At 36.0% G+C, this 27,529-nt stretch overlaps 2 protein-coding genes and 1 non-coding gene across 7 annotated transcripts; all 3 read right to left on the bottom strand.

Moving 5' to 3' along the window:
* Positions 1 to 3,338: 3,338 nt before the first annotated feature.
* uts1 (urotensin 1) lies at positions 3,339 to 5,684 on the bottom strand. The gene is made up of 2 exons (XM_042390965.1): positions 4,850 to 5,684; positions 3,339 to 4,308 (listed from the first exon to the last, which is right to left on the bottom strand). Exon 2 carries the CDS (start codon positions 4,303 to 4,305, stop codon positions 3,859 to 3,861), a length of 447 nt encoding a protein of 148 aa, XP_042246899.1. The 5' UTR covers positions 4,306 to 4,308; positions 4,850 to 5,684; the 3' UTR covers positions 3,339 to 3,858.
* Positions 5,685 to 8,007: 2,323 nt separating this feature from the next.
* mpv17 (mitochondrial inner membrane protein MPV17) lies at positions 8,008 to 25,752 on the bottom strand. 5 transcript variants are annotated; one of them, XM_042391419.1, is made up of 8 exons: positions 25,674 to 25,752; positions 24,822 to 24,904; positions 20,594 to 20,709; positions 19,000 to 19,092; positions 16,287 to 16,382; positions 9,887 to 9,919; positions 9,678 to 9,730; positions 8,008 to 9,486 (listed from the first exon to the last, which is right to left on the bottom strand). In XM_042391419.1, the coding sequence occupies exons 2-8, from the start codon at positions 24,892 to 24,894 to the stop codon at positions 9,417 to 9,419; spliced, it is 534 nt and encodes a 177-aa protein (XP_042247353.1). In that variant the 5' UTR covers positions 24,895 to 24,904; positions 25,674 to 25,752; the 3' UTR covers positions 8,008 to 9,416. The 5 variants fall into 5 exon arrangements, with proteins under 5 accessions (XP_042247353.1, XP_042247350.1, XP_042247351.1 ...); XM_042391416.1 differs by lacking the exons at positions 8,008 to 9,486; positions 9,678 to 9,730; positions 9,887 to 9,919 and adding an exon at positions 15,372 to 15,634 and having other exon boundaries at positions 24,822 to 24,921; positions 25,674 to 25,735; XM_042391417.1 differs by lacking the exons at positions 8,008 to 9,486; positions 9,678 to 9,730; positions 9,887 to 9,919 and adding an exon at positions 15,372 to 15,634 and having other exon boundaries at positions 25,670 to 25,692.
* On the bottom strand, positions 11,009 to 11,085 carry LOC121882963. The gene has a single exon (XR_006092192.1). It is a non-coding gene; the product is annotated as a small nucleolar RNA SNORD50 (small nucleolar RNA).
* Positions 25,753 to 27,529: the final 1,777 nt, after the last annotated feature.

Raw genomic sequence — 27,529 nt, forward strand, 5'->3', positions numbered from 1 at the left:
ACTTTTTAATTAAAGCAATGTAGACATAGTATGGTTTTATTTCTCATACAATGCTATATTTTCATGTTTCATATATAAATATGCTGCTTGTATTTTTATTTTTACTGGTGAGGTTTTTATTACGTCTGATTGCATGATTTTTTGTCTGTAATTTTGTAAATACACTAGCACATCGTCTGTAAACAGACTTATTTAATAATATATTTTGGTGATTTGTACTGTTTTATGTAATTTCACTGGTGCATGACTGCGGTGAGTGTTTAATAAAAGTTAAGTGGAAAAAGTGTCTTATCCTCTTTTGTAAAACTCAGTGACATTACAGTAGGATATTGATTGTGACTGTGGCCACTTTGTTTCATAAAGATATTACAATAATAATATTACGTAAAATGAAGCACAAATATATACTAAAGCCACTGTTATATTTTAGTCTTTTTAAATTTAATTAACTATTATATAATGCTTGTTGCACTGTGAACCATCTCTGGTCTTGTTTTTGAGTTCTGCAGTTTTGCTTTAATCTACAAAGTGATGTGTAATGACAGACAAGACAATGAGGGAGATTAAACTGAACCAATACACACAGTCACACATACACATGGAGGGTGATAAGGCAGAAGAGTCACCAACACACCCACAGTTTGGACTGAGTCATAAAAACAAAAAGTGCCCAGAGGCTGTTTTGACTTCTGTGCTTGTTACTTCTTCTTCTTCTTCTCTTTTATCTGTTTCAGCTACTAGGACAAGAAACCATCAGCTGTCACCTCATCATCACGTCTGAGCCGCCACACTAAAAGGATCGTAAAAACGCTTCAGTGATAAAAGTTAACAAGCGGGTTTAACGTGATGACAAAGTGTTTAGTCACATTTGATCTGAATTCATCAAATTAGAGAAATGAACACTTCCTGTTCTTTCAGCTGAAGCTGCTCGTTAACAATCAAACGAAAACATTTGAACTCTAGTTGCTTCTCTGCTTCCTTCCTGTTGTCTATTTTACTTTATCAGTCCTTTGCTCCTCCTTTCCCTGAATGTTTTTTTCTTATTTTACTTAGTATGTATTGTTGTTAACTATTCTATATTGTGTTGTGACATTGTTTGATTGGTGGATATGTGCGGTTTATAGTCTGTGCGTATTAATTATGTTGTATGCCATGAAATTTACTAGACGTCATTTTATTCTAGGTTTAGGTTGCCTTTTTCAACATCTGGTCAGGGACACATGATGAAAATGAGCCTCCTAGACTAACTCAGGCTCATTCACAGTTATTTTTCTGTTGATTAATGAGTGTTGTCCCTGTCAAATAAATAAAATTTTAAAAATTCTACACTTCAACAGCTAGTCTAGTTGAGTTGTATTTAATTTTCAGTCTGTATCACATACTGAACAGCTAAAAAATGAATGAACTGAGCCACATTAAGCTGTTTTTTACAGGACTGAATGCAATCGATAGTGATCGATAGTCCATCGATACAGAAACCAGACGCTCAAACGTTGCTCCCTTGTTCAGAGTTTGTCAGAGATGGAACGATAAAGTCCAGAACTTATTTCTATCGTTGTCTGTGGTGTTTTCACAGCCCATCAACCGTTTAACAAGATGGCGACAGGTGAACTTCCATGAAATCTGATTAATCAAACTATCCACAAGAAATGTTAAAATGTAATTGTCAGTCTTTGAAATTTACTATCAATTTCAGACACTCCATAAACTTCCTCTGTTCAGTATTTCAATGTTTTGTCAGACAACAAAGGTCCCCGATGTTTGAGGCTTTCATTTTAAACTGGCAAAAACACCTGAATGTAAATATAAAGTTTTCTCTGTGGGTCATTTCACATCTATTTTTGCACCTTAAATCAAAAAATAGTAAAAGCACATATCAGAAGGGTTCATTCTCTTGGAAATATGAATATATTCAGCAGAATTCATGGAATTAGCTTCATCCTGCAGAAAAAGCTTGTGGGGTATATACAGTTGAAAGTAAAAATTAAATTTTTAATTTTTTTTTTTTTTTTTTAACTTTCTTGTGTACATGTGGAACAATTTGCCTGATGGTAGCATTGGAGGAGAAGTTGTCAGGTTACCAAAACTTTTGGATTCATATCAGATTTCATGGAAATCCAGCCGTTTGTTTTTTAGGTATTTGGTGGAAATTTTGACCTGATGGTGGCACAAGACTAAAGATCAGACGGTTTCCCCCAAAATCATTAAGAATCATCCTCTTGGGACCATAAATATCAGAACCAAATTTCATGGAAATCTGTCCAGTAGGTGTTGAGATCTTGTTCTAGACGTGAGGTGAATTTTTGGATTTTGTGGTCAGATTACAGCAGGACATTCAGGTATGTTGGGGAAAGATCGTATTATAGAAAAACATTGGATCAATATATAGCAGCCACAAGAAGTTATATTTTTTGTTGATCAATACAGATTCATAATCAGTACAATTACAGAATCAAAAACAACGATTTTTACTTCAAACTTTTTTATTACAAAATATAAATGGCAAAAAAGCTTTTTTTTAACTCTTGCTAAAACAAAGACGATGTGATCAGTGTCAGACAGAAATGTTTACAGTAAAATAAAGCTTCTTTTTTTTGTTCTTTTTTTTCGTAGGTTAGCATGCTACAGTTGATACAGTACAGGTGATAGTGCTCCTGCTCAAAGGAAATGACAGAAAAGAAGTTGAAGGGAAGGTGCAGAAATACATAATCGTGTAGTTTTTTCTTTTACTTCACCTCTGCTTTCAAACCAAATCCAATCAATCAATGAACATTTGATCAGAGTGACACATAAGAGTTGGAGAACCACAGCAGTTACAATACATAGTGGTGAATGTTTTTAGAGGTTTCTTATGGGCTAATTAGTCTCTTTAACTGGCCAAATGTCTCTGATAGTCTTAATAACAGCGACTCTGTTGGGAAACTTCTTGTTCAGGATTAAACCACAGTTGAATCATTTATGGTGCCAATGAGAAACCCTGTCAAAGAGGTTTTCTGCAGGTGCTGAAATGAACCTTTTAGAAGTGTTTAAAATCATAGCTTAGATAAATTTATCAGAGGAAGGAACAAAGCAAAACACAGCCTATTATCATTATAGTCTGACATTTAGGTGTATTTGTTTACTTTAATGTGATCATTAACTGGAGGTCAGAGCTTACAAATGTTTTAATTTACCAGAACAATTCACTAAAAATGTGCAGAAATGACTGCTTGTGAAATAGTTTGTGAAATAGTTTCAGTAGTTTTGACTGAATACCCATAATGCACCTCTCATTATTCAGAATAATTTGGTTGCTGAGGCCACAAATAGCCATACAAACAACATCATGGTCACCCAGATTGCTGACCAGAAACTGGTTCTGTTTGGGATGCAAAAGTCAAACTGTTATTGAAGTATTTAAATCAAACATGTCAAAACCCAGTCAGTGATTTAAGGAGTGCAGGGTTTGCACCGCAAAGACATTTTCATTTCTAGATTAAACCATGTCCAAACATCAGAGTGTGAAATCCAATTAGACTCGACAGTTTCCGGATAGCGTCAAGTCCACCAAAAGTCGAAAAGTCGAGTATGGAGGAGACTTTGTGTGTGTTCAGAGGGGGAGGATGAGGGTGAAGCCAGAGAATGATGGAGGGGACGGAAGGGTCTGAGAAGTCCGTTTCCATATTTTCCAACTAAGTCTCAAAATAATAATTTACATTTTTATCGCGGTTGCTGTGATGCGTAAATTGGCACCATCTGTGCGTAAAATGATGTGGAGAGGAAGGCAGGCGCACGAACAAAAACTAATGTCAGAGGTCTTGAATACTGAGACAGCGGTTGGGCTGTTTTTAACGAGGCATTTTTTCAAAAAGTAGAGCTTTACTTCCCGACCTCGTCGAGGACTTTGCGGTTGAGCAGAGCCTGCTCCCTCTGGTTCTCCATCTTGGCCATCTGGATCATATTCCTCAGCAGGTGGAAGGTCAGGTCGATGGACAGCGGCGGTTCTTCGCTGCGTTTCAGCAGCTGCGACGCCGTCCTCAGTGCTTCTTTCTCCCTATCCTCGCTCTCCTCGTCTGGTGGCAGCCAGTGGACAGAGTCCGGGTTCCTCTCCTGGAGAAACCTCAGGATGTTGTCGCCCACTATCTGTGAGGCGGCGCTGTCTCCGGCGGCGGCCGCTCTGAGGAGCACTTCGTCCAGCTGCTGCGTCTGGAAGCGGCCGCTGCCATCCAGCCAGCCGGGAAGGATGCGCGGTCTGCCGGCGGCGGGGCGGAGGTGTGACGAGAGGAGGACCGAGGAGAGGAGCAGGAGCAAGGGGGCTGACTTCATGTCCTGCAACCAGAAGAATTCATTTAGCTGACATCAAAACTCTTACACAGAAATATCGATACAACCTTCTGTTGCGCAATTTTATAGTTTATCCATGTTTTTACACTGATATGAATCTTTGAGGCAAACTTACAGTATATTTACCAGGCATAATAGTCAACATAGGCACTGGGTAGTGATGACTTACCCATGTATTGGTTCAAACTATAAACTAAATTATGATATCTTATAGGCCTACGTGTTATGTTTTAGTTTAGTTATGTTTAGATCATTCTGCTGCAGCAAAAAAGAAGTCCGCGCGTAAAAAAGCTGATTCATAAACTAAAGATTAAACTTTACTAAAAAGACACAAAAATGACAAAAAGTATTATCTGCATTAAATATGTTTTATTTGATGCAGCTGAGTACAAGACAGTCACAATTTAAGCTTCTCTAAAAGTCATATTTATATAGATCTGGCTGCAGTATTGTTTGGCACAGTGGCGCAGACAAACCGATTCAACCAAACTTTAAACAGAATACAAAGCAAATCGAAACTACTCACTTTATTCTCTCCAGATGCTGCAGCTAAACTTCGTGGTCGGCCGGAGAGAGATCAAGTCGGAGAACCAGGCTGCAGAGTCCCTGTGAGCGGCGACTAGAGAGGACGGAGGGTTTTATACATCCAGCCTGCTGCTTTGACGTCAATGCAAGCACACATATCGGTTTGGAAATTGGACAACTATCGAGACACGAGGCAATATAGTCCTGAGGGACAGCTGGGGATGCTGTGATGGACAGAAAATAAAGGTTGCCCCCACCCCACCCCTCCTAGGTTTATGTCTTATCAATCCCAGTTGGGTTATGAAGTGGGATGAGGGAACTCCCAGAGGAGGATATAGGGGCGCTTGAAGAGACTTTTCAGGTTGGGAATTGCTTGAGTTTAGTTAAAGTTAGTTAAAAGGTTACTAGAATCTAAAACTGTTATCTTTTCTAGCACAGTTCTGAAATTACAAGCTCAATATGATCAATTTGAAATTTGTGACAAGAAAATACTTGACAACATCTCATCTTTTAGTGTATATAAGAGGTTATCAATCTATCAATAATTTTGTCATCCTGTTTTTCCAAACAGTAATTTTTCTATCTTTGTCTGTTCTGTACACAAAACATCTATTTCCTGTCTGTCCTCATGGAAGAGGATCCTCCTCTGTTGCTCTTCCTGAGGTTTCTTCCATTTTCCTTCATAAAAGGTTTTTTGGGGGAGTTTTTTCTTATTTGAATTGAAGGTCTAAGGATAAAGGATGTCATATGCTGTACAGATTGTAAAGCCCTCTGAGGCAAATTTGTGATTCTGGCCTCTATAAATAAAAACTGACTTGACTTTAGTCAAAATAAGGTTGTTTCACCTTGATCAGTTACAATAAAAGAGCAACTTGAGGATTACACATAGTGCTGTAGTTCATGTGAAGTCACACGGAAGCAACAAGAAGAAAAACATAAAAAAAAACATTTAAAAAAACAGTTTCAGTCCATTTGAGTTAACAGTCTTTGAACCAGCTGCCATGTAGAGCAAAATTATCTCTCACGACTCCCAAACAACCATCTAATGAAATAACTTTTAGACTCTGAAACATGAAATCTGTCCACTCAGGTTAGAATGAATGCAGGAGCTGTCCGCGGTGCTGAACCTGCTGCTTTACTGCTTGCATGCCTGCAAGTTCGTACTTTAGACACCCGTAAAGATAGATTATTTTAAGCTGAATGGATCAAGTTTTCTAAACTGTTTTCATAGTTGGCACTCAAATAATTTCAAATAATTTCACACTGGATAAATAACCTCATTAACATCCACATGGGAAGACTGTAGTGGCTGTTGAGTTAGTGTTGAATTGTAGAGCTACATGTATGTGGACAGATAACAGTTACCAAACACATTCTGTATGTTCTGATTGAAAAAACATTTGGTGAATTTTATCATCAAAATCAAAATTTTGATTCAAGACTGGAGCTTAATTACTTCTGGATTATCCTCAAGCAAACATACACATCCAGTAATGATGCACTAATTAAAGGATCAGGCTGTTATTACACTTACTGTGCATTTACATTTTCAAGACCAGATGCAATTAGTGAAAATTACATTTGTTTTAGAAACAACTAGTCGATTATTTGATTAGTCAATCAAGAGAAAATAAATCTGAAGCTATTTTGATAATCGGTTCATCTTTTGAATCATTTTAAAAGCAAAACTTACAAAAATTTGCTGGTTTCAGCTTCTCAAATGTGAGGATTTGTTGTTTTTCTCTGTTTTATGTCACTGTTAATGAAATCTTTAGGTTTTGGACTGTTAGTGGAACAAAACAAGTAGTTTGAAAATGTAGTTTTGGGCTTTAGGCAGTGGAAAGTAACTAAGTACATTTACTCAAGTACTGCACATAGTACAGTTTTGAGGTACTTTATGCTATTTTATACTTCAGAGGAAAATATTGTACTTTTTACTCCACTACATTTATTTCACAGCTATAGTCACTAGTTACTTAACAGATCAATATTTTACACGTAAAACAGATAATGTATTCTATGTTTAGAATACATTAACCCTAACCCTAACCCTTATATTTGTAATTAATTTAGATCACATTGTAGTATTGACTTTAAAGGATCAAAAAATCCACTTTTTTGATTCAATGTTTTAAGACAACAAAACATGATAAATTCCAAGAGTGGTGAATATTTACAGGCTCTGTGTATCTCTATACAATATACAGTATATAATAAATATAATAGTGAGTGTGGTCATTTTGTTGTAAGTACTTTTACTTTCAATACTTTAAGTACATTTTTAAACTAATAGTTTTATACATTTACTTAATATTATAATGCAGGACTTTTACTTGTAATCGAGTACTTTTAAGGTTTTGGTGTCGTTACTTTTACTTGAGTCAAAGATCAATACTTCTCATTTTTTCACATTTTTTGATGTTGCACAGACTAAACAATCAACTGAGAAAATAATTATCACATTAATCACTAACCTAAGTAATCTGCAATTCCAACCTTATTTATAACAGTTTCAATGTTAAATTGAAATACAGCATTTAGTGTAATAATGACCTCAATGTTGTTTCATTTATTTTGTTTTTACCACCCCTCAGTAGAAACCAGCTTGAAACACTGAAGGTTTTTTTCATCCTTGTGCTGGTTAGGATACAAATGACAACATGACCGTCACAATCATATAATCTGAACACAAATATTATTATTATTATCATTAAAGGTGCTCACATGGTTCATATCAAACCCAACATGAAGTGTTGGCCTGTACTGAGTCCCGCTTGAACTGTGAACATTTAAACACATGAAAGCTTGATCTTGCTTCATGTACGGGTTAGAGTGCTACTGTATCTTAATTTAATTAGCTTGGCATGCATTTAAAACACAGCAAGCCTGTGTGCTGAATGAAAAACTGAGCTCCAACTTTCTGGGGAGAGGCTCATAATCCCAGAGGGGGAAGACAATATTTGGCGGATTTTCAAAGGATTCGTCAGACTTTTTCCGCTCCCTGTTATAGCCCAAGTGTGTTTGTGTAGGAAAACAGTTAATTTGGTTGAAAGCCGAGCTCAGCAGCCTCCACATCTCCCTCCAAACACCCCCCCCCCCCACCCATCCATCCATCCACAGCTCAATTACCCACCAAAGTTAGTTAGGTCAAACACACCATTGACATCACCACATGTAAAACTTTATTAGTGTTTACCCCAAAGAGGTCTATGTTATTAAAAATGTGCACATTGTGAATAAAAAGACTCTGTACATTGATAATTAAGCAAAGATCTATAACTCTGATTGTCAACAATGCATCAATGAGTCCAAAATGTTTACTGGCAAATTTCTAGCAGCTTCAATGCAGCTTAATTCAAAAATATTTCAACGAATTTGACTTTTAATATCAAGTTTTGTTATTGCTCCTTCAGCATGAAACCATACAGCTTGTTTCCAGAGTCCTGACTGATGTTAGTTGCTTCATCTTCATCTATAACCAAAATCTAAACAAAACTAAGAGTCTTCAGTCATGCTTTTAGCTCTGTGAGGCTTTAGTTAAATGCTAACATGCTAATGTTTAGCAGGTGTAATGTTCACCATCTTAGCTTAGCCTGTTAGCATGCTAACTTATTTTTACTAGCACTAAATGCAAAGTACAGTTGATGACTGATGTGAATATTATTAGTTTTGCTGGGATTGTCGTAAACACAAAGTACTGGACAAATAAACAATCTGACCTCATGATTGTGCAACAGTAACCAAAGATCACCAAAGATATTACAATTCATATTTCAATATGAATGTCTGTACCAAATCTCCTGACAATCCATCCAACAGTTGTTTCAATTAACACCAAAACAAATGTTAACCTCATGGTGGCGCTAGAGGAGAAGTCAGAGGTTTCATCCACTACGTAACATGTATATCTGTACTGAATATCATGGCAACCAATTGGATAGTTGTTGAGATATTTTAGTCTGGATCATCACTAGCGAGGCTGAAAATGGAAAAGAAAAAATAATTGTGGGAAGACAGAAACTAAATCTGAGGTATGTAAATGAGGCAGGTGGGTAAATCAAGTAGATTATAATATATTATCAAATATTGTGGAATGTATTGAAAAGCACAGAATAAAGAGATGAAGAACATGTAATCTCAGTTTAAACTTTGCTTTACAATAAAACAAAAACATGGAACAATTAACTTTCAACAAATCCTTCAGTTAATTATTTCAAGTGATTAACAACAGATTAAACAACCAGTAGGTGTTAATATATGAGTGTGTGTGTGTGTGTTTGTGCGTATGTGTGGCTACACTGTGGCACCACTGCCAAATCCCATTTCCATAAATAACACACTTTCACAGACATTTCTGCAAATGCAAGTTTGACTTTCAAGTGTGAATTTGTCATTCAGAGAAGACAAACATTTCTCCCGACCTTCATGAATGACTCAGTCACAGTTTTACACATCGGAAATATCAGAAGAGTAAGTAGCATCAAGTAAACGAGACCAGAACGGCTCATGTCACACACTACAGATGAGTTTAAAATCATCATCATCATCAGGCTGGACTTGATCATTCTTCATATCTTATTGGCCTTCCAGGTCAGGTAGGAGTTCCAAGCAACAGCAACAATCTGGACGACAGCCAACCTGTAAACGGGAGGAATCAAACATTATGAACTTAGGATACAATTCACCAAAATATCTGATAGTTTAATCAAGAGGAAATTAAGGATTTTTAAGACAATTAGAATATTTTACAATTGATGTACAATTTAAAATAGTTCTTCTCTGCACTTTAACACAAACTTTACTTTAATCAGATTGTTTCTGTCTCTTACCGGTGCTGCAGTGGGATGAAGTAGAAGTTGGCGATCTGGACCGGCGGCCACAGCTGAAACACAAACACGCAGCAGTCAAGTCACTCTTCTGATTCACAATAAGAAATGATTTATTTCCATTTAATGGTTCATTAATGACTAAACAAGACACAGATATTCAGTTTACATGCAAATATCAATACAATTAAGAACCACAAAGGGAAACTTACATAGTAATTTGAGATCAGGGCATCTGTATAGTCCTGTAAAAAGATTTTAAAAAGTTAAAATAAACATAATGAGGAAAACATCAACAGTCACTTTCAATGAAGGCTCTGAGTCTGTTGGATATGTAGCTGAGAACTTCTTGGACAAAATGCATTTTGGTTCATTTCTGAAGGTTGACAATGATTTAAGGTTGGAAGAAATCTCTCTGTTGCACATAAAACTGAAAGTCTACCATTTAGTTTAGTTAGGAACAGTTCAACACTGGTTCTGTTGACCATGTTTGGTCTGAAGTTGCAGATCGCTGAGTTTGTGTTAATATGAAATATCTGATTAGAAAGTGTAAAACTTTTGGCCTCCTGCTCAGGTCTCAGGTTGACTGAACAGTTGAAGCTGCCGGTGGGGGATGAAGTGAGAAATGTTGATGTGCTGAAACTCCAGTTGGTGGAGTTTTATTCCAAAACAGAGCAAGATGAAGAGAAGCTTTGAAGCCAAATATCTCCAGTATGCTCCAGTATGGGAAGTCCTTCCTTCTCTGTCCTACATGACCTCCATTAATTGGTGTTTGATACATATTTAGATACAAGAGTTTAAGACAAACAGAAAGAAAAAAAATACAGTAAGAATCTCAAATCTGTTGTATATATGATCACATGTAGATACTGTAAATGCACCTTAACCCTAACCCCTAACCCCTAACCCTAACCTTAACCCTAACCTTAACCCTAACCTTAACCCCAACCTTGACCCCTAACCCTAACCTTAACCCTAACCCCTAACCCTAACCTTAACCCTTAACCCTAACCTTAACCCCTAACCCTAACCTTAACCCTAACCCCAACCTTAACCCCTAACCCTAACCTTAACCCTAACCTTAACCCCTAACCCTAACCTTAACCCTAACCCCAACCTTAACCCCTAACCCTAACCTTAATCCTAACCTTAACCCCTAACCCTAACCTTAACCCTAACCCCAACCTTAACCCCTAACCTTAACCCCTAACCCTAACCCTTAACCCTAACACCTAACCCTAACCTTAACCCTTAACCCTAACCTTAACCCCTAACCCCCAACCGTAACCTTAACCCCTAACCCTAACCTTAACCCTAACCTTAACTCTAACCCCAACTCAGTAGTCAGATCCGTAAAGTTTGTCTCATCAATGGATGGTCAGCTTCGGGATAAAAGAGGTCATCATTGTCAAGCAAGGAACAACCTGCGCTGGGTCAAATGAAAAAGGCAAAGTTCATCCTCTTGCGCAGGAAAGCCAGGTATTTCACTGTAGAGGGGCACGTGATAGATATATATATATATATAGTTAATTAAATGATTATATATAAAACATTTAGTAGAACACACCTACTAACATCTTGGTTGATAAGAGCTTATTACTACATATTATTTCTTAAAGGATTTAAACTGTATGCACGTGAATGGAGAAGAGAGACAGAGAAAGTTAATGTGGTCAAACATTACTGGAAAACATGCTGATATTACCAAAAAATATTATATATATGTATAAGTATACAGTTTAAGTACTTATATAAGTGAACATTTGTGTAACATCATAAAAAGTTCTATTAGTTTTCTTTCTTAATGATGAAACAAAAGGTTCTTCGTGGTAGATGTTGACTTTTTGACTCCACGGTAAATATGAAAGGTGTGCGTGTTGTTTATACACAAACAACACACACACACACACACACAAAATCACTGTGTCATCTACTTAAAGGTCACCTCAACATGTCTCGACATATAAAAAACAACAAGCCAATGTTCCTGTTAGAATCTTTTTTCTGTTAGATTCTTTTTTTTTCAGGTTGAAACTGTTTTCTAATTATGACCAAACAAGCTTTTTTTGCCACCTGAGGTGAAATTACATCGCTGATCGCTGCGTCAGAGACTCGTCAAAATATTTCCTCCCACACTGAGGAGAGGACGAGACCTTTCTCACCTCTGCCGGCTGCAGTTAGCATGAAAGACATTAATATACTTTAGTGTTTTATATATAGCGGATATCATTTAAACTGTGAAGTTGGATACAACTTACACTAAAGAAAAAGCTAAAGAAAGTTCAGTTTTTCCCAAAGATTTAATGTTTAATCTTTCTGACATGTTCCTGGAGCTGTCTGACCACCGACCACAGTTTATTTTAATCATTTTGTAGTGCAGTCGAACTAGAAAAATGACAAAAGTTTGTTTAAAACTTGATTTTTTTGAGTGTGCTGTTGATGTAGACGACTATCCGAGAATGCAAAGAACAAAGGAAACAGAGGAACTACTCACAGATTTGAAAAATTAAAATAAATTGCACAAAATAATAATTAAATTTTTGGGGAAACATTTAGCTTTACAGTTTATATGTAGACAGTGAATGAGTCCATCAATACCACACATTCAATAATCAAGACAATTTAGTGTATATACTAAAGATATTTGAGTCAGTTGCTGAAATTTTGTTTTTTCTGACCTTCTCACTGAGCTGCAGTGATGTACAGGTGTACTTCAGGTACACTGTGACATCATAGCTGGGTGTGGTTACAGGTGCAACAGACTTAAAACCTGTTTAGCCTGGCACTAAAGGACAGGTTCACAATTTTTTTTCCAAATATGATCATTGAAACACATTTTCCTCCTGTTCATACTGACCATCAAAAGATCTCCTTTAAGTGAGCTCTCAGTGTAAGTGATGTGGACAAATATCCACAGTTCTCCTTTTGTGCAAAATTATATTCAGTTTATCTAAAGCTAATATGAAGCTTCAGCATCCAAATGAGTCAAATCAAGAGGATATCTTGATTATTTTCCATAAATTTCCCTCTTTTTGTTACTATCCTCCCACTGCAGGTCAACAAGGAAACACTGTCCAGGAGATAATTTGGTTCTAAGAAGTTATTCGACATTTGAAGATATTTGATTTGACTCATTTGAAGCCTCATGTGAGGTACATTGTAAGGTCATTATGAAGGGATCTGCTAATGGTCAGTATGAACAGGAGGAATGATTACAGCAAGAAAAACAGGTTTCAATGTTCATATTGGAATCTGACTATTGTTTTAAGACAGATTTTGCACACTTCGCAATATCTCAAAAATCCACTCTCTGCTTAGTATGGCGGATGCTGAAATTCTAACACATGCCTTTGTTTCCTCAAGACTGGATTACTGTAATATCCTATTCTCTGGTCTACGTAGCTGCAGTATTAAAAAATTACAACTTGTCCAAAATGCTGCCGTCAGAATACCATCTAGAACTAGAAAATTTGACCGTATCACTCCAGTCCTAATCTCCCTCCACTGGCTCCCAATCCAAGCCAGATCTGATTTTAAGGTGCTTCTCTTAGCTTATAAATCTTTACATAGGCTTGCACCCTCATATCTTTCTGACCCCATCACCCCTTATACTCCCCCTTGTGCACTCCGATCACATGATGCTGGATATCTTACTGTTCATAGAATCAAGAAAAAAATCAGTAGGCAGTCGAGTTTTCTCCTACCGAGCTACTTCTGTTGAAATCTTTAAATCTAGACTCAAAACATACTTATTCTTGCAATCATATGACCCGCCTTAAACAACATTGACATGGGTTGACATAGTCTTTTCCCTCACCCCATCTTCTTTTTTTTTTTCTCCTTTTGTGTGTGTTGTCCCTCCTCGATTCTCTGAATATTGGTCGATTGTTTTAATATTTTTTGCTGCTGTAAAGTGTATTGAGACACCCTGGTGTGATTTTGCACTTTAAATAAAATAAACTTTACTTTATCTGAAAAACTGTGAACCCGTCCTTTAAGTTTCTCTCCGTTTTGCAGAGTGAACTGGTTAAAGTCAGTCTGTAGTACAGGAGACAGCTGGGAACAACAGAGAACTTGACTGGAGCTTTAACAAACAGAGCGGCTCCATTAATTTTCATCTCACATTTCCTCAGTGCCGGTCCTGTTGTGTAATGAGCACATTTGTCATTTATTTTCTGTCCTTTCTGACATTTACCGCGTTGGCCTTTCAGGTCCGCACGTCTCCTCTCGTAAGTAATTGATGGTGATCGGCGGCACGTTGGGTAAGCAAGGTGGTGACGGACGTTTGAGCGGCTTGTACAAGATGACAGTTAGCTCTGACCAGGCATACAAATACACACTTCAATACACACACAATATATATATATATATATATATATATATATATACATATATACATATATATATATATATATATATATATATATATATATATATATATATATATATATATATATATATACATATATATATATATATATATATATATATATATATATATATATACATACATATATATATATACATATATACATATATATATATATATATATATATATATATATATATATATATATATATATATATATATATATATATACATATATATATATATATATATATATGAAGGTATGAGTCACTCGGGCTATTTCCACAGTCCCTCCCTCGCTCTCTTTCTCTCTTTCTCTCTTCCTCCATCACAGGAAATAGTTTCTAATAATAATGAGAGGTTAGTTCTGCAGGTCAGATACTGAACCAAACTTCCTCTCTGTGTACTGATGTTTACTTTTGGTTCTGTTCACAGAGAAAACATTCAACTCTTTGGCCTGAGAAATGACCAAGTCAAGTCAAGTCTAAATACAGAATACCAGGTTCAGTTAGATCAGAAGAAATGAAGGTCCAGTACGACTAAATATCTGAAATTCAAAAAAAGAAAAAAAATCTTGTTCAATGGTTAAAAGTCATGTTGATGTTGAAAACAAACCATTTTGCAGATATTGCAGTTGAAAGCCATGAGGAAGGCAGAACAGAGGTGAATGAGAAAGATTTGAACTGCTACTGGTGCGCAAAACTGTGAATGATAAATTAAACTTAAGACTTTTTAAGACCTTTTTAATGTGGCATTCAGGTGGTGTCGGAAAAATTGGAAAAATGAATTCCCAACTGGAAAAATTCACATTAAGTCTGCAAAAATTTTGGCACAAGTCTTGCTGAAAGTTGACGTCATTTACACAGAAACATGGCAGACAAAAGTAAATATCTGGTTGATGGCAGTATTGCATATCAATTTTTTCCTCACATGTAATTTGTAATTTGGTTTTAGGTTCTAACCTGTTAATAGTAGAGTGACATGTAGAGTGACCTAGATTAGTTAGGAAAGTTATTTATTAGCATTAACCCTGATAACAAGTCAGGTAAAACAATATTTTTGTGGTTTAGGGAATGAACTGATGCAGCAACAAGTCTGGGACAAAATACAACAAAATACATCATCTTGTTGTTTCCACATTATGACTTAAAAGCTCATGAACACATCGAAGTCAGAAGAACGACTTCCTGACTTGAGGAGCAAGTGAACGCAGCATAAGACCACATAGAATAAAATTTAATAACTATAACATGATAAATATTGGTCAAAGAACGACAGAAAACCAGTACAAACAATAAGACCTACAATTAGTTATCAAGTACATTCAATTATTGACATTTATATCCCATTTCTCATAGTATTATAATTAATATAATTAAATCAATTAATGTGATCTGGCCCCAGAAACATGGCAGAAAACTGATTGATTTGTTACATAAATGAGTTTTTTTCCATCATATTTGAGAAAAACTGACACTTGTCCATCATCTGTCACTGAGCTTCCTGCTGGATCTGACAGCTTTACTCCACAAAAAAAAAGATTAAACAGCTTCCTGCAGCTCAATCCGCTGTTGTATAACGTCTCTCTGTTCTGTCAACGACAGGCAAGAAAAATTAATTCACAAAAGTCTTTTTTAAGTTTTTTTAATACGTTTTAAGGCCTTTTATGAGGGAACTGATTTAAATAATTCTTAAAACTTTCTAAGTCCTGCAGATACAAATATCAAAGTAAATCAAGATTAAATTAAAGGAATTTTACTGAGTTTTTGTTTCTTATTGTTTTAATTCGAGTTTTAAAATATTTCATTTAATTTTCAGCGATGTTCTAGCAGAGAGCAGAGCAGACAGTCTGTCACGCCTCATGAATGAGAGATGAGTCGAGGACACATCAGGTCAAACTCTGAACTTCTACCTCGAGCTGGTTTTGACCAAAAGTCTCAAAAGGTTCAACAAACTGAAGTCACCTGGAAAATGTTTCTGCTCTGACACAGACGGGCTTCACTCGACACGAGAGTAATCACGTAGGGAAAACACTAAAAATGGTTTTAGACTATTTTAGTATTTCAAGGAGGACGGAGATTAGAAGGTTTGTAGGATGCACTAATGAAACTCAGGAGGAACTCCCCAAAGATCAAAGATGGGATGAAGGATCGTACCCAGGACCTCGTGGCTGTGAGGACCACGTGTCTCTGAGCCTCTGAGGGATTAACGCTACGATGTAGTTATTAATAAAGATAACTCACCCTCTTGAGCTTAGTGACGTTCTCCTCCACCGTCAGTCCGTTCAGAGCGCCGGAGATGGAGAGGAAAGCTCCCAAAAAACACGGAGCAAAACACAACTACACAAACACAAATAAGAAAACAACAGGATCAAACTTAAACTGAGGGATTGATTTTTAATAGAAACAGTAATGGGACAGAGCAAATAAAATAAACATATAAAACTGTGAAAAGTCTTTTGTGTCTCCAGTGTGAAATCTGATAAATTGCCTCAAGTGATGTCACTTGAGTCAGCGTCGGCTGAAGAGTTTGAAAAAGTAAAAAAACATCTGGTGTTGGACAGAAGTGAGGTGACCAGACCTCTCTGCTCGTTTGAGGCTACATTAGCTGCTGCTAGCATTACACACCTGAATCTGTACAGTTGAGTGAATCGAGACCAGCTGCATTGTGGGTAACGTAGGCACCAGGTTTTGACAAGGAAGAAGAAGACGCATAAAATAAAAAAAGACTGTTGCTGTGTCTCAAATCGCATACTTCTGTACTTACACTTAACATTTTGAGTGCACAAGTGCGTTCACACTGGGAAGTATGGGAAATGCAGTGCACTGTGAGAACCCGGATGGTGCGCTCAAAACGGTCAAAAAGTTGAGTGTAGAACTATGAGCACTTCTCGTCTTCAATGGTCGCCATCTTGGCTACGTAGCGGAAGGGGAGGGACCGATTTTCAAACTGGAAATGGTGTCCGGGTACGTTGTAACTACGGTGAACATCACCGCATTATACAAATGTCGTCATACATGTGTTTTTATCACTAAGCACCACTATACTGCTGTCAGATATAAGACATCAGTATGTTTATTGGGTTAATTTACCAGTCTGTAATGATTTGGTAGCGCTAACGATAACGCGAATGCTAACGCTAGCTAATGCTAATTTCCGGTAAGTGCACGGCTGTCCCTGTCAAAATTTGCACACTACGCCAGTAATATATAGTGTACACACTGTACTACAATGAAGTGTACCAACAAAAATATGTGATTTGAGACACAGCTTATATCTCTGGTTCTGCTGCATCGATTTTGATCCTTTTTTTTGGTTTTAAACTGTCTATTGTACGGTGGCCCACACACAATGCAACTTAAGAAAACACATGCAAATATAACAACACAACACATTACAGTAACGGCAGTGGAAGTGGTTCCAGAGGACACTTAAGAGAAATGAACACGTCAATAATTCATAAGAGAAACGTTGTTAAAACCCAATGAAATAAGGTGAAAATAAGGTTGTAGCTTGTTGTCTACGTTACTACAGTAGGAAAGAGGCGTCATTTGTGTTTTAACAACATTTTCGCTTATGAATTATTGATGTGTTCATCTCTCTTAAGTGTCCTCTGGAAACACTTCCATTATCGTTTCTGTAATGTGTTGTGTTGTTATATTTGCATGTGTTTTCTTAAGTTGCAGCGTGTTTGCTCTTGTGGGCCACCGTACCTTTGTGAGTCTGAAAACCTTATAGGAATAAACACTGATGATACTCAAAGAAGATTTTAAATAGTTGCATTCGAGAGACTGATTTGTGCTCGGCTGTTTACAGTGAAGTGACGCTCGCTGCTTCTTCCATATTAAACTTACATAAAAGGGTCACTTGACTTTCATCTGTTATTCAAGTATGACGCAGATCAACGCCGCAGCTGCATCACCTTAAATCTTTCAAATCACCAAATGGCACTTCAGATATTACATAGAGGGAGGCAGAGGGGAGCAGCGCTCAGTGTGACCACATCACTATTCAAGCGTAGGAGCGGACACTTTGCTGCAGTAAATATTTCATTAAAAGGCAGATACTGAAAGCTCTGAAGTCTTGTTCTGTGGTGGTTTTACTTTAAACCTGCATTTGTCCGGATGTGATTTGACTAAATCAAATACCAGAGGGCCTCGTCTTTGGTTTGTAGCATCTGATTTATTTTTACAGTGCAGTAGAAGTGAGTTTTGTGTGTGCATCTGTTGATAAAAATGGTCTTTATTCAAAATTGCATATTTAATTTCTTTGTGAAACTTGTAAGTAAACATGAATTTAGTCCCAGTCAGTTTACAGAATGTGTTTTGTTCTTGTTTCCATTTGATTTGTTATCATATTTTCATTCTGGCTTCAATCTGTTCACTTGGTTGACTGATTGTTTTATGCTGTTTTCTTCTGTAAAGCACTTTGTAATCACTGGTTTTCATTTAAGCTACATAAATAAACTAAATTCTATTCTGCAGCACGATATCACAGTTTTCTGTAAGATGTATCGACAGGCTGCTTTGGTGAAAATAATCTTTAGTTGCAGCCGAACTTTACAGCTGAGTTTCCTCCAGTCCAGCGTGATAAGAGAAGATCGAATCAAACATCCACAGTTAAGCACTAGTGAGCTGACTCCACTTTGAGTTTTACTTTTCAGTATTATTACAGACGGAGAGATGAAGGGCGGTGAGGGAGAGGAGGATGAATAAAGGTCTTCAGCTGGACTTGAACCAGGGACGTTCATGGTTTTTGTCTGAACCCTTTAATCTACATACAAACAATGGTCTTTACAACAAGTAGCAGAAGAAGAGGAAGAAGGAGAAGAAGGAGGAGGAGAAGAAGAAGAAGAAGAAGAAGAAGGAGAAGGAGAAGAAGGAGGAGGAGAAGACGGAGGAGGAGGAGGAGAAGAAGAAGGAGAAGAAGAAGAAGAAGAAGAAGAAGATCACTCACCTGATCAACCAGCATCTTCTTCATGGCGGCACTTTTACTTCCTCCAACCACCAGTTTGTCCAAAACTTTGTACCAGCTGCCGATAACTGGACCCTTTATTGTGAAGAAAATATATAAACAGATCAATCAGATGACATCAGTGTCGGAGCCAGAAATATATATTTTATTAATGCATTGTAGCTCTAAAATAAAGTAAATGATGGATTTGCACCTTAAAAAAACAAACAAATTCAGTCTCATTAAAGGAACCTCGTTGTCTTTCTGTGGATGTTTCCTGCAGATTGATTGAATCTAAACTAACAAATATATTATTAATGTTTGGACGACTGATACATGAAGCATGAATTATGAAACGGCTCCTGGATGAATGAATGTAAATACAGCTGCCGGTAAACATGTTAGTTTAGTGTCTTTTCAAGTCGATACGTCGTCTCTCTATAATTTAAAAGGACGAGGCGGCTGATTGGTGGAGCATAAGACGATTACGGAAATATAAATAAATGTTGAGACATGAAAGAACGCCGTCACACGAGTTGACGGGTGAATTAAGACGAATTCACAAACATATAAAGGCGTGAATGTAACGTGGATCAGTGTCTCCATGCACAGAAATATAAATCCATCATTCATAAACACTTTAATTGTGCTTTTCATTTCCTTTCTCGTTTTAGACAAATAAGCAAACAGGCAACATTTAATGCACATATTTTATATAAAAATTCAAAGATGCCTTTTACACCTGATCATTTAACATCCACATTATATCTGCTGCATCTTTTCATTTTAATTCACCGTGAAAATGAATTTACTGAGACTGGAGACATGTTGGAGACGGCTGATCCTCTCCAGACATGTTTGAAGACATAAAAACACTTTGCTTTGAATAATAGTTTGTATCTGATATGATTTTTAAACAAAAAAAGTTCAATTATCCAGTTAAAATGTCTTGAAATGACGTCCAGACTGTGTTAGTTGAATACTGGGCTGTGATTGGATCCAAACCAGTTGTGATGTCACAAATCGAAGGTGAACACAGAGAAACTTTCTAGTGTCAAACATCATTCTAGAGCTGCAACGATTAGTCGATTAATTAATTAGCTGATCAACAGAAGATTAATCAACTATTTTGATGATGGATTTAACGTTTTGAGTCATTTTTTAAAGACAGAAATACTCAAATTCTCTGGTTTCAGCTTCTTAAATGTGAATATTTTATGATAATAAACTGAATTTCTTTGGTTTGTGGACTGTTGATCGGAACAAAATGACATTTTCTGACTTTTTAAAGACCAAACAACTAACTGATCAATTGAGACAATAACTGACAGATTAATTGATAGTGAAAATAATTGATAGTTGCAGCCGTACATCATCCTGCACAGTGAAGCTCAAACAGTTCAATGAAGTAATAATGAAAAAAAAACACATTTTTAAGTGGAGGAGATTTTAAAAACACTCACATCGGTTTATTCAGACATCACAAGTATATTTCTGGTGAATATTTGAACAAGTGTGTTAACGAGAGAATAAAAACCATCCCGTCACGGTCGTACTTTCACACAACACATACAACACTTACTGAGAGGACACTCACCACGAAGAAGAAACCGATACTCATCATCTTGGCCGTCCGCCGCACGTTGTGATGAGCCAATCCTCGTCTCTCGATCAGCTGTTGGGAGATGACATCACCGACGCCCACTAGAGAGCCTGGAGGACAAACGAGAGGAGGGAAACTGTGTCTCAGTCTAATACAGGAAATATATTCAGGATACAAATGTGTTTGAACTGCAGCTACGAGAGAGTTTTGTCTCCTGTATTTGAATCGTATCATGTAAAGACTGTAAATACAAGCAGGCAAGTGGAAAAACTGGATCATAAAAGTTAGTTTATAACATTCATCACATCTCCTCATCAATGAAAACACAACAGAACTGCTGCGAAGCCACAATCACATCCAGTTACATTAAAAGACAATAATCAATGCAGTCTGTTTATATCTGGTTTCACTTCTTAACTAAGTGCCACAAATTTGCCAATAATTTTTTGTTTGTTTGTAAACTGTTTGTACAATTATCTTACCAGAGAATGTTTGTGTATGTTTATGCAGCAAAATCAATAAAATATAAATTGCAACAAAAAAGAGGCTCATTTAGGCTACGTTATCTATTTATTTGCTGTGAATATGGTGTCAGTAATCATCTTCATTATTAATTCATCTGTTGATTATTTTCTTTTTTCTTTTAATCAGTTTTTTGATCCATAAAGTCAGAAAATTGTGATAAATGTCGAACAGTTTCCCAAAATCCAAGATGCAACTTAAATGTCTTGTTTTGTCCTGACGACCCAAAGATGTTCAGTTTACTCATAAAATATTTAAGAAGCTGGAAACTTGTTTAAAACAATCAATACAAACGACTCAAAACAATTAAAACGATGATCGCTGATTAATTTTCAGTCGATCAAATAACGGATGCAGCTCTATAATATAATATAATATAATATAATATAATATAATATAATATATAATGTGGGCAACACTGTTCAACACTGGATTAATGCCGTCGACGCAGCGTGAAAACAACCTGAGCATCAACGGACCAGAATGCATTGCAGCTAGAAAACATTTAGGTTCTGATAAACGGACATGATGCAAGACGAGGAATGAAAACTATGTAAGTGCAGAATATTCAAGTAAACTAAGATATAGTGACAGACGTTCTAATAACTGTCTTGTCTTTCCAGTCGTCCCAGTATAGAATAATTTTCACTGGTGTCCTCACCAGTCGACTGTCGTTTCCTACAGCTGTTCACGTCTTTATTGTCCCACAAGAGGAAATTCTGTTTGCAGCTTAAAAATACAAAACCATGAAAATATGAGCACAATAAAAACACAACAAGACAATAAAAGACGTTAAAAGTGCCGACAGGAAAAACACAAATTCTTCTGACGACACTTTTAAAGTTGTATTAAATCATTTTTGGATGAGAAGAAACTGACACAAAACACCGACATAATATCACAGAATAAAGTTGCCTGTTTACAGAACAACATCACACATTATTGGAGTGTTTGTGTCCATCTGAGAGTCCAATATTCACCAAAATAATGAGTTAAAAGAGGCTTCAAAGCTCAGTAGGTGATTATTCTCTGCAGGTTCGTTACTACAAGTGACCGATTTTCCATTTCATGTAGTAATTTGATCCAATTTTTTTGTAAAAATTAACTTAACATCTACACGGTGCAAGAAAACACAACCACAGCTGTTAATTTAACCCCTTTTAAGAAGATATTAAGTGTTAATTTTATGTCCCAGCTCATAAAAAGACATTAAACACACCGTCAGCTGGTTGGAAAAGCTGCCGTCCACTAAATCTAAACCGTACTAACATTAAATCAGCCGCTGCAGCCCACGTACCACATAATGTAATAACAGACCAGCTGAACGAGACGTAACCTTTCCTTAAAATGTCACAGGAGAACTAATAAAGATAGTTGAGGTGACACACGTTCGCTTTCATAACAGAAAAATGTCAACTGTTCACCTTAAGAGCCATAAATACAATCATGTCCTTCGTCACTTTGACTCAGAGACGAGTTGATGGGCAGTAAAACGCAGAGAGAGACGACTGAGAGGACTTTAGTTTCAATCAATACTGTCAAACTCCTCAAATACAGACAAACAGAAAGACTCAACAGAGTATCAAAGATGTTTTTATTTCTTTTCTGGCAAATCTGAGTCCAATCTCGAATCCTTGAGGTTTCAAACAACTTAAAAACTTGAACCTCATAACTAAAGTACAAGTGAAGATTCAACTCTTCTTCTGTGAAAGTGTTAAAGTCTGTTTATGTTTAAGATGTTCAGACTAGAAGCAGGTGAGTCTCAACAGGAAGCTGCAGGACTTTAAAACTGGTGGATTATAAAGATTTTCTCTTTAAAAAATGATGCAACTTGCCAGAAGCTGATCATGTTAATGGTTATCAATGCGCTAAATATCATCATCATATATAAACATGAAGCTTCCAGCATCCAGATGTCAGTTTAAAAAGACAAAACCACATCTAAAGCATCCGGGGCAGTAGTATATGCAGGATAATCAGTGTAAAAAAGGTTAATAATGCATAAAATCTTAATTATTATAATTATTATAATTCTATTAACACTATATGTATGGTGAGCACAGATCAAGTATCCCTAAACTGCACATATATGCAGTAACTTTTCAAACTGAGAGACGACAAATAACAAATATTTAAAACTAGATCAATTAACATTTTCTACTAAATATAACAACAACAAGCAAATAGAAGATATCACAGTGACACTACTTACGCTAATTTAAAATATAAATAAGAAAAAATATAATCTCAATGATTGATGACTGATTTTCTTCTTCAGTGAGTATCATATGTTTGATGAGCTTTGTCTCCATCTAGTGGCCATAAAACTGTAAAACACTGAAGCAGCGACTCAAACACTCATGTTTGTGTTCACGACACATCCAGAATCTGACTGGAGGCCAAACACTGGTTTTATGTTTCACAAAAATATTTTAAACTGCAGAAGGAGGAAAAAAGAAGAGAAATGAGCTCAAACTGAGACGTCTGCACGCTATTAAAGGTGCGTTCAAGGACCTCCAGTTAGATTAAAACTCAGCATTCAAACATTATGGAACAAAACAATGTGTAAGAAACAGATTAAAGTACATTATACATAATATATCAGCTGTTAGGAAATATTAGCTGCTACAGCTGAAACAAAATGAATCGCCAACTATTTTAACTCCGACATAATGTTCATATTTTAACAGCATCACTTCATAATAAGTCTTTATACCAAACTTCTGAGCCATGAATCTATTTTCTATCCATCATAAATACTCATCAGTCATTAATAAACTGATGATTAATCCTTAGAGAAGTTTTCAGAGAACAGAAATAGTTTATTTTTAGGTTTTACACTATTTGTTCTGATGCTAAAACAGGAGAACATAACAGTCATAATTAGATTAAGATTTATTGAACGTTATTGTTTATTTGTGAATAAAAACCGGTCAAATTTAACCTGAAACACTTTATGTATAAAAAAGTATTTTTTTATAGTCTGGGTCACTTGAGTTAAAGAAAATTAGTGTTTAGTGTATTTTTATTGCTCTCGATTGTAAAAACAGGTCAAATATGAACCGTGTGGGCGTAAATAATCGATTAATTGTTTTGAGTCATTTTTTAAGAAAAAAGCCCAGAATTCTCTTTATGTTTCTCAAATATGAACTATGAGTTACTTTCAGTCTCTATGACAGTAAACTGAATATCTTTGACTTGTGGACTGTTGATCAGGACAAAACAAGATATTTGACAACCTTTGGACGACAGTGATCAGCATTTTTCACCATTTCCTGACATTATACAGACTAAACAATTAATTGATTAATTGATAATGAAGAATCATAACACATTTCTGAGTGGAGGAGCTTTAACGTGTATCAACTTTTACTTTTTGTCAGATTTAAATGATTGTGACTATTTTTAAGACTCAGATTTATACACATATTCACCAAAGCTCTAACATACTGTAAACTGACTTTCAGAAGACAGGAAGTAACTTCAGGACCTGTTCAGCCTCTGAGAGACTCTCAGTCTGTAACCTGTCAGTGATCTCTCAGCTCAAAGGCCTCTTTTTGTTGACTCTGAAACTTAAAAGTTCATTCTGTCAACTGGAGCAAAGGTCACCGTATGTGACCCCAGTACACTTCAACAGCCTAAACCATTAGAATACCACAGTATTCTGTATGAAGACCTGAAGTCTGTGAGTTTTTCCTACCAGCCGTCACTATCTGGACTGTCCAGGGGTATCTGTTCATCAGGGCCTGGTAGGATCTCCACAGACCTGCCATCCTCCCTGATCTGGAGGGAAAGAAACACTAAATAAACACACTGTTAAAACCTTCATCCCCCCCCCCCCCCCCCCAACTGACCCCGCCCACCGATAACCAATGTGACTCAAATCAAGCGCCTCTGCTCTGCTAATCTGCTCCGTTATATTGTCGATTACAGTTTGTTTAACTCGTCTGCTTCTTTCAGACTAAACTAGAACTTAACCTGCTTATAAAACTGACAATTTAACATATATAACTTTATATATACCATTAAAAACACGCTCTTCTAATCAATATGAAAAGAAAAAGGTGCTTCATGTCTATACAAACTATCAATAAAATTTTAAATTTAAGTCAATTTCGACATAGTTTGTTCAGCCGAATTAAAAAGTGGCTTTTAAGAGTTAAAATAAACATTTTAATCTGGTTGTGACGGATAAACAGACTTAAAATAACCAACTAAGCTTTAAAATGTCAGATTTTTCAATGACTTTCTGTCTTGTGGTTGAAAACTTGACTGAACTGCGAGTTAAATATTGTCTGGACGTCTTTATAATAATAATAATAATACGACTATAAATCTGCAGCAGCAGTTTGTGAATCAAAGAAAGTTTCAGTAACATCCTGAAGGAAACAACCGGTGACATCACGTCTCTGTAAACGTCCGTTAAAGTCTGACAAGAGTTCACAAACAGCGACTCACTACTGTCACCATCATATATTCATCTGCTTTAATGTCTGTTAACGCTCGATATAAGAAAAACAATCAATAATTAGTGAATGAAATGCGCACATGCCTGTTAATGAGCCTCCGCTGTGTGAGCTGCCGGTGATGCCTTCACGTCCCTTCAACCGGCTCAGACTTCTGGCTTCCTGCTTTAAAAAAAAAAACAAAACAAAACAAAAAAAACCCCCAAACAAATAAATGTGGCTCGTTTCTTGAGTTGCAAATTATAAATTGAATAAACAATATCAGAAAAAGTAAACACACTGATTTAATTTTTGGTGATCAGGAGGATCAGATCTCTTCTTGCTGAAATTAAATTAATATAAAATTGCAACGGAATTAGAAAACTATTATAGCAAGAAAAAGAAAAAAAAAGCCAAGAGAACTAAAATACATTAGATTAAATTAAAATGCCTTTATATTGAAGTTAAAAAATAAATTAAAGATGCTGCACCAGCATGTTACTGCTCAGTCAGGTGATATTAATAATATATTTTAATATTAAAACACAACTGATTGATTAAACAGTAAAAATGAGTAAAAAAAAAAAAAAAAAAAGAATTTGCTTCTGCACATCTTTAAGAAAGAAACAAATAAATGTATTATATTGTCAGTTAATATGGCTTCAATATAATCTGCCATTATAGAGAAACAGTTAACTTTTAGATTATTATTTTATATTTTATTTTATGTGCATAGAAACAAACTTTATGGAGTCCTCTTCTTTTCTTGTAAAGAATGAACATTTCTTACTCACCTCGTCCTGTTTGCCCTTTATAAGATCATTACTGAACAGCAAACGTTGTAAAAAAAATGATAATTTCCTACAACACTGGAAGGCAGCACGGACGCTGCAGAGTGCGTCACATCCGCTGTAAACAAGTCAAACTGACACAGAGCCTCCTCTAGTGGACAAAACAAACACTTCACACACAACCGCTCCAAACAACAGGAAGTAGTTTTAAGTTAACAGTTTTATTCTGTACAGAAGTGACGTCGCAACAACTAAATTAACAAAAAAAACAAAAACAAACAAGCGACAGAAGCTCGTTAAGTCACCAAACACAGATTTACCTAATAAACATTAATCACGGCTGCCTTCCGCTCAGGTATCACTTCTACCTGCTTTAAGTGCTTCCACGAATGAAAAAGTCTCGTTTACACATTAAGATTTGCCACAAGTTCAAACAGTTTCATGTAAATCGCTGATGTCAGAACAAACAGAGCAGAGAAAAGTGATTATTTGTTGTAATAAGCTCTCAGTTACATGTAAAAAAATGTTTATTTTAAAGCTGGACAGACGGCTGGATTTTTACAGAACTGATGTTACGATGCATTTTTCTCACATTTTAACTTTTTCTAGAAGAAAAAGCAACAAAATTCACTGATGATGAATTTTGTTGTCAGTAAGGCATCATGTAAAATATCAGAACAGAAGCACCTGAAGTCACATTATTCAAGTAAAACTGTTATTTACAAGTTAAACTATCCAAAAAACAAACAAACAATTAAATCCGGTAATGTTTGGATAAATGGCTGTAATGTAAAATAAATCTGTAGATTCTTGCAAATGACATAATAAATAAATAAAAACATTTTTTTAAAAAACAACACGGAAGCCGGTTTCTGCATTATATTCAGAAAAAAAAATATAGAAAAATAAAAACTTCACACACATGACAAAGTAAATGTGGAAATACCCATCTGATGGTAACACAAGTGCTGTTTTGTTTATCATCTTTAATTGATGATATTTGACTCCTGGTTTATTTTTACATCACTGGTTTCTACGCAGCACAAAGTCTGAGAAGCGAGCTGAACGTTGACTTTATTAGCAGCGAAGCGAAGTTTAATATTCTTTCTTTAAAGCAGCAGTTTAAGAGTTTATTGTAACTTTAAAGGACGAGTTCACAGTTTTCCAAGTCT

The sequence above is a fragment of the Thunnus maccoyii genome, chromosome 17 (assembly GCF_910596095.1).
Source record: "Thunnus maccoyii chromosome 17, fThuMac1.1, whole genome shotgun sequence".
Taxonomy (NCBI): Eukaryota; Metazoa; Chordata; class Actinopteri; order Scombriformes; family Scombridae; genus Thunnus; species Thunnus maccoyii.

Bases quoted from the DNA above. Each gene is read 5' to 3' on its own strand.
- uts1 (XM_042390965.1), bottom strand. From the start codon at position 4,305: ATGAAGTCAGCCCCCTTGCTCCTGCTCCTCTCCTCGGTCCTCCTCTCG.
- mpv17 (XM_042391416.1), bottom strand. From the start codon at position 24,894: ATGGCAGGTCTGTGGAGATCCTACCAGGCCCTGATGAACAGATACCCC. The intron at 20,710-24,821 runs GTAGGAAAAACT...TTTGTCCTCCAG, and splicing joins AGTCCAGATAGTGACGGCTG to GCTCTCTAGTGGGCGTCGGT. The intron at 19,093-20,593 runs GTGAGTGTCCTC...TTCACAATAAAG, and splicing joins GTATCGGTTTCTTCTTCGTG to GGTCCAGTTATCGGCAGCTG.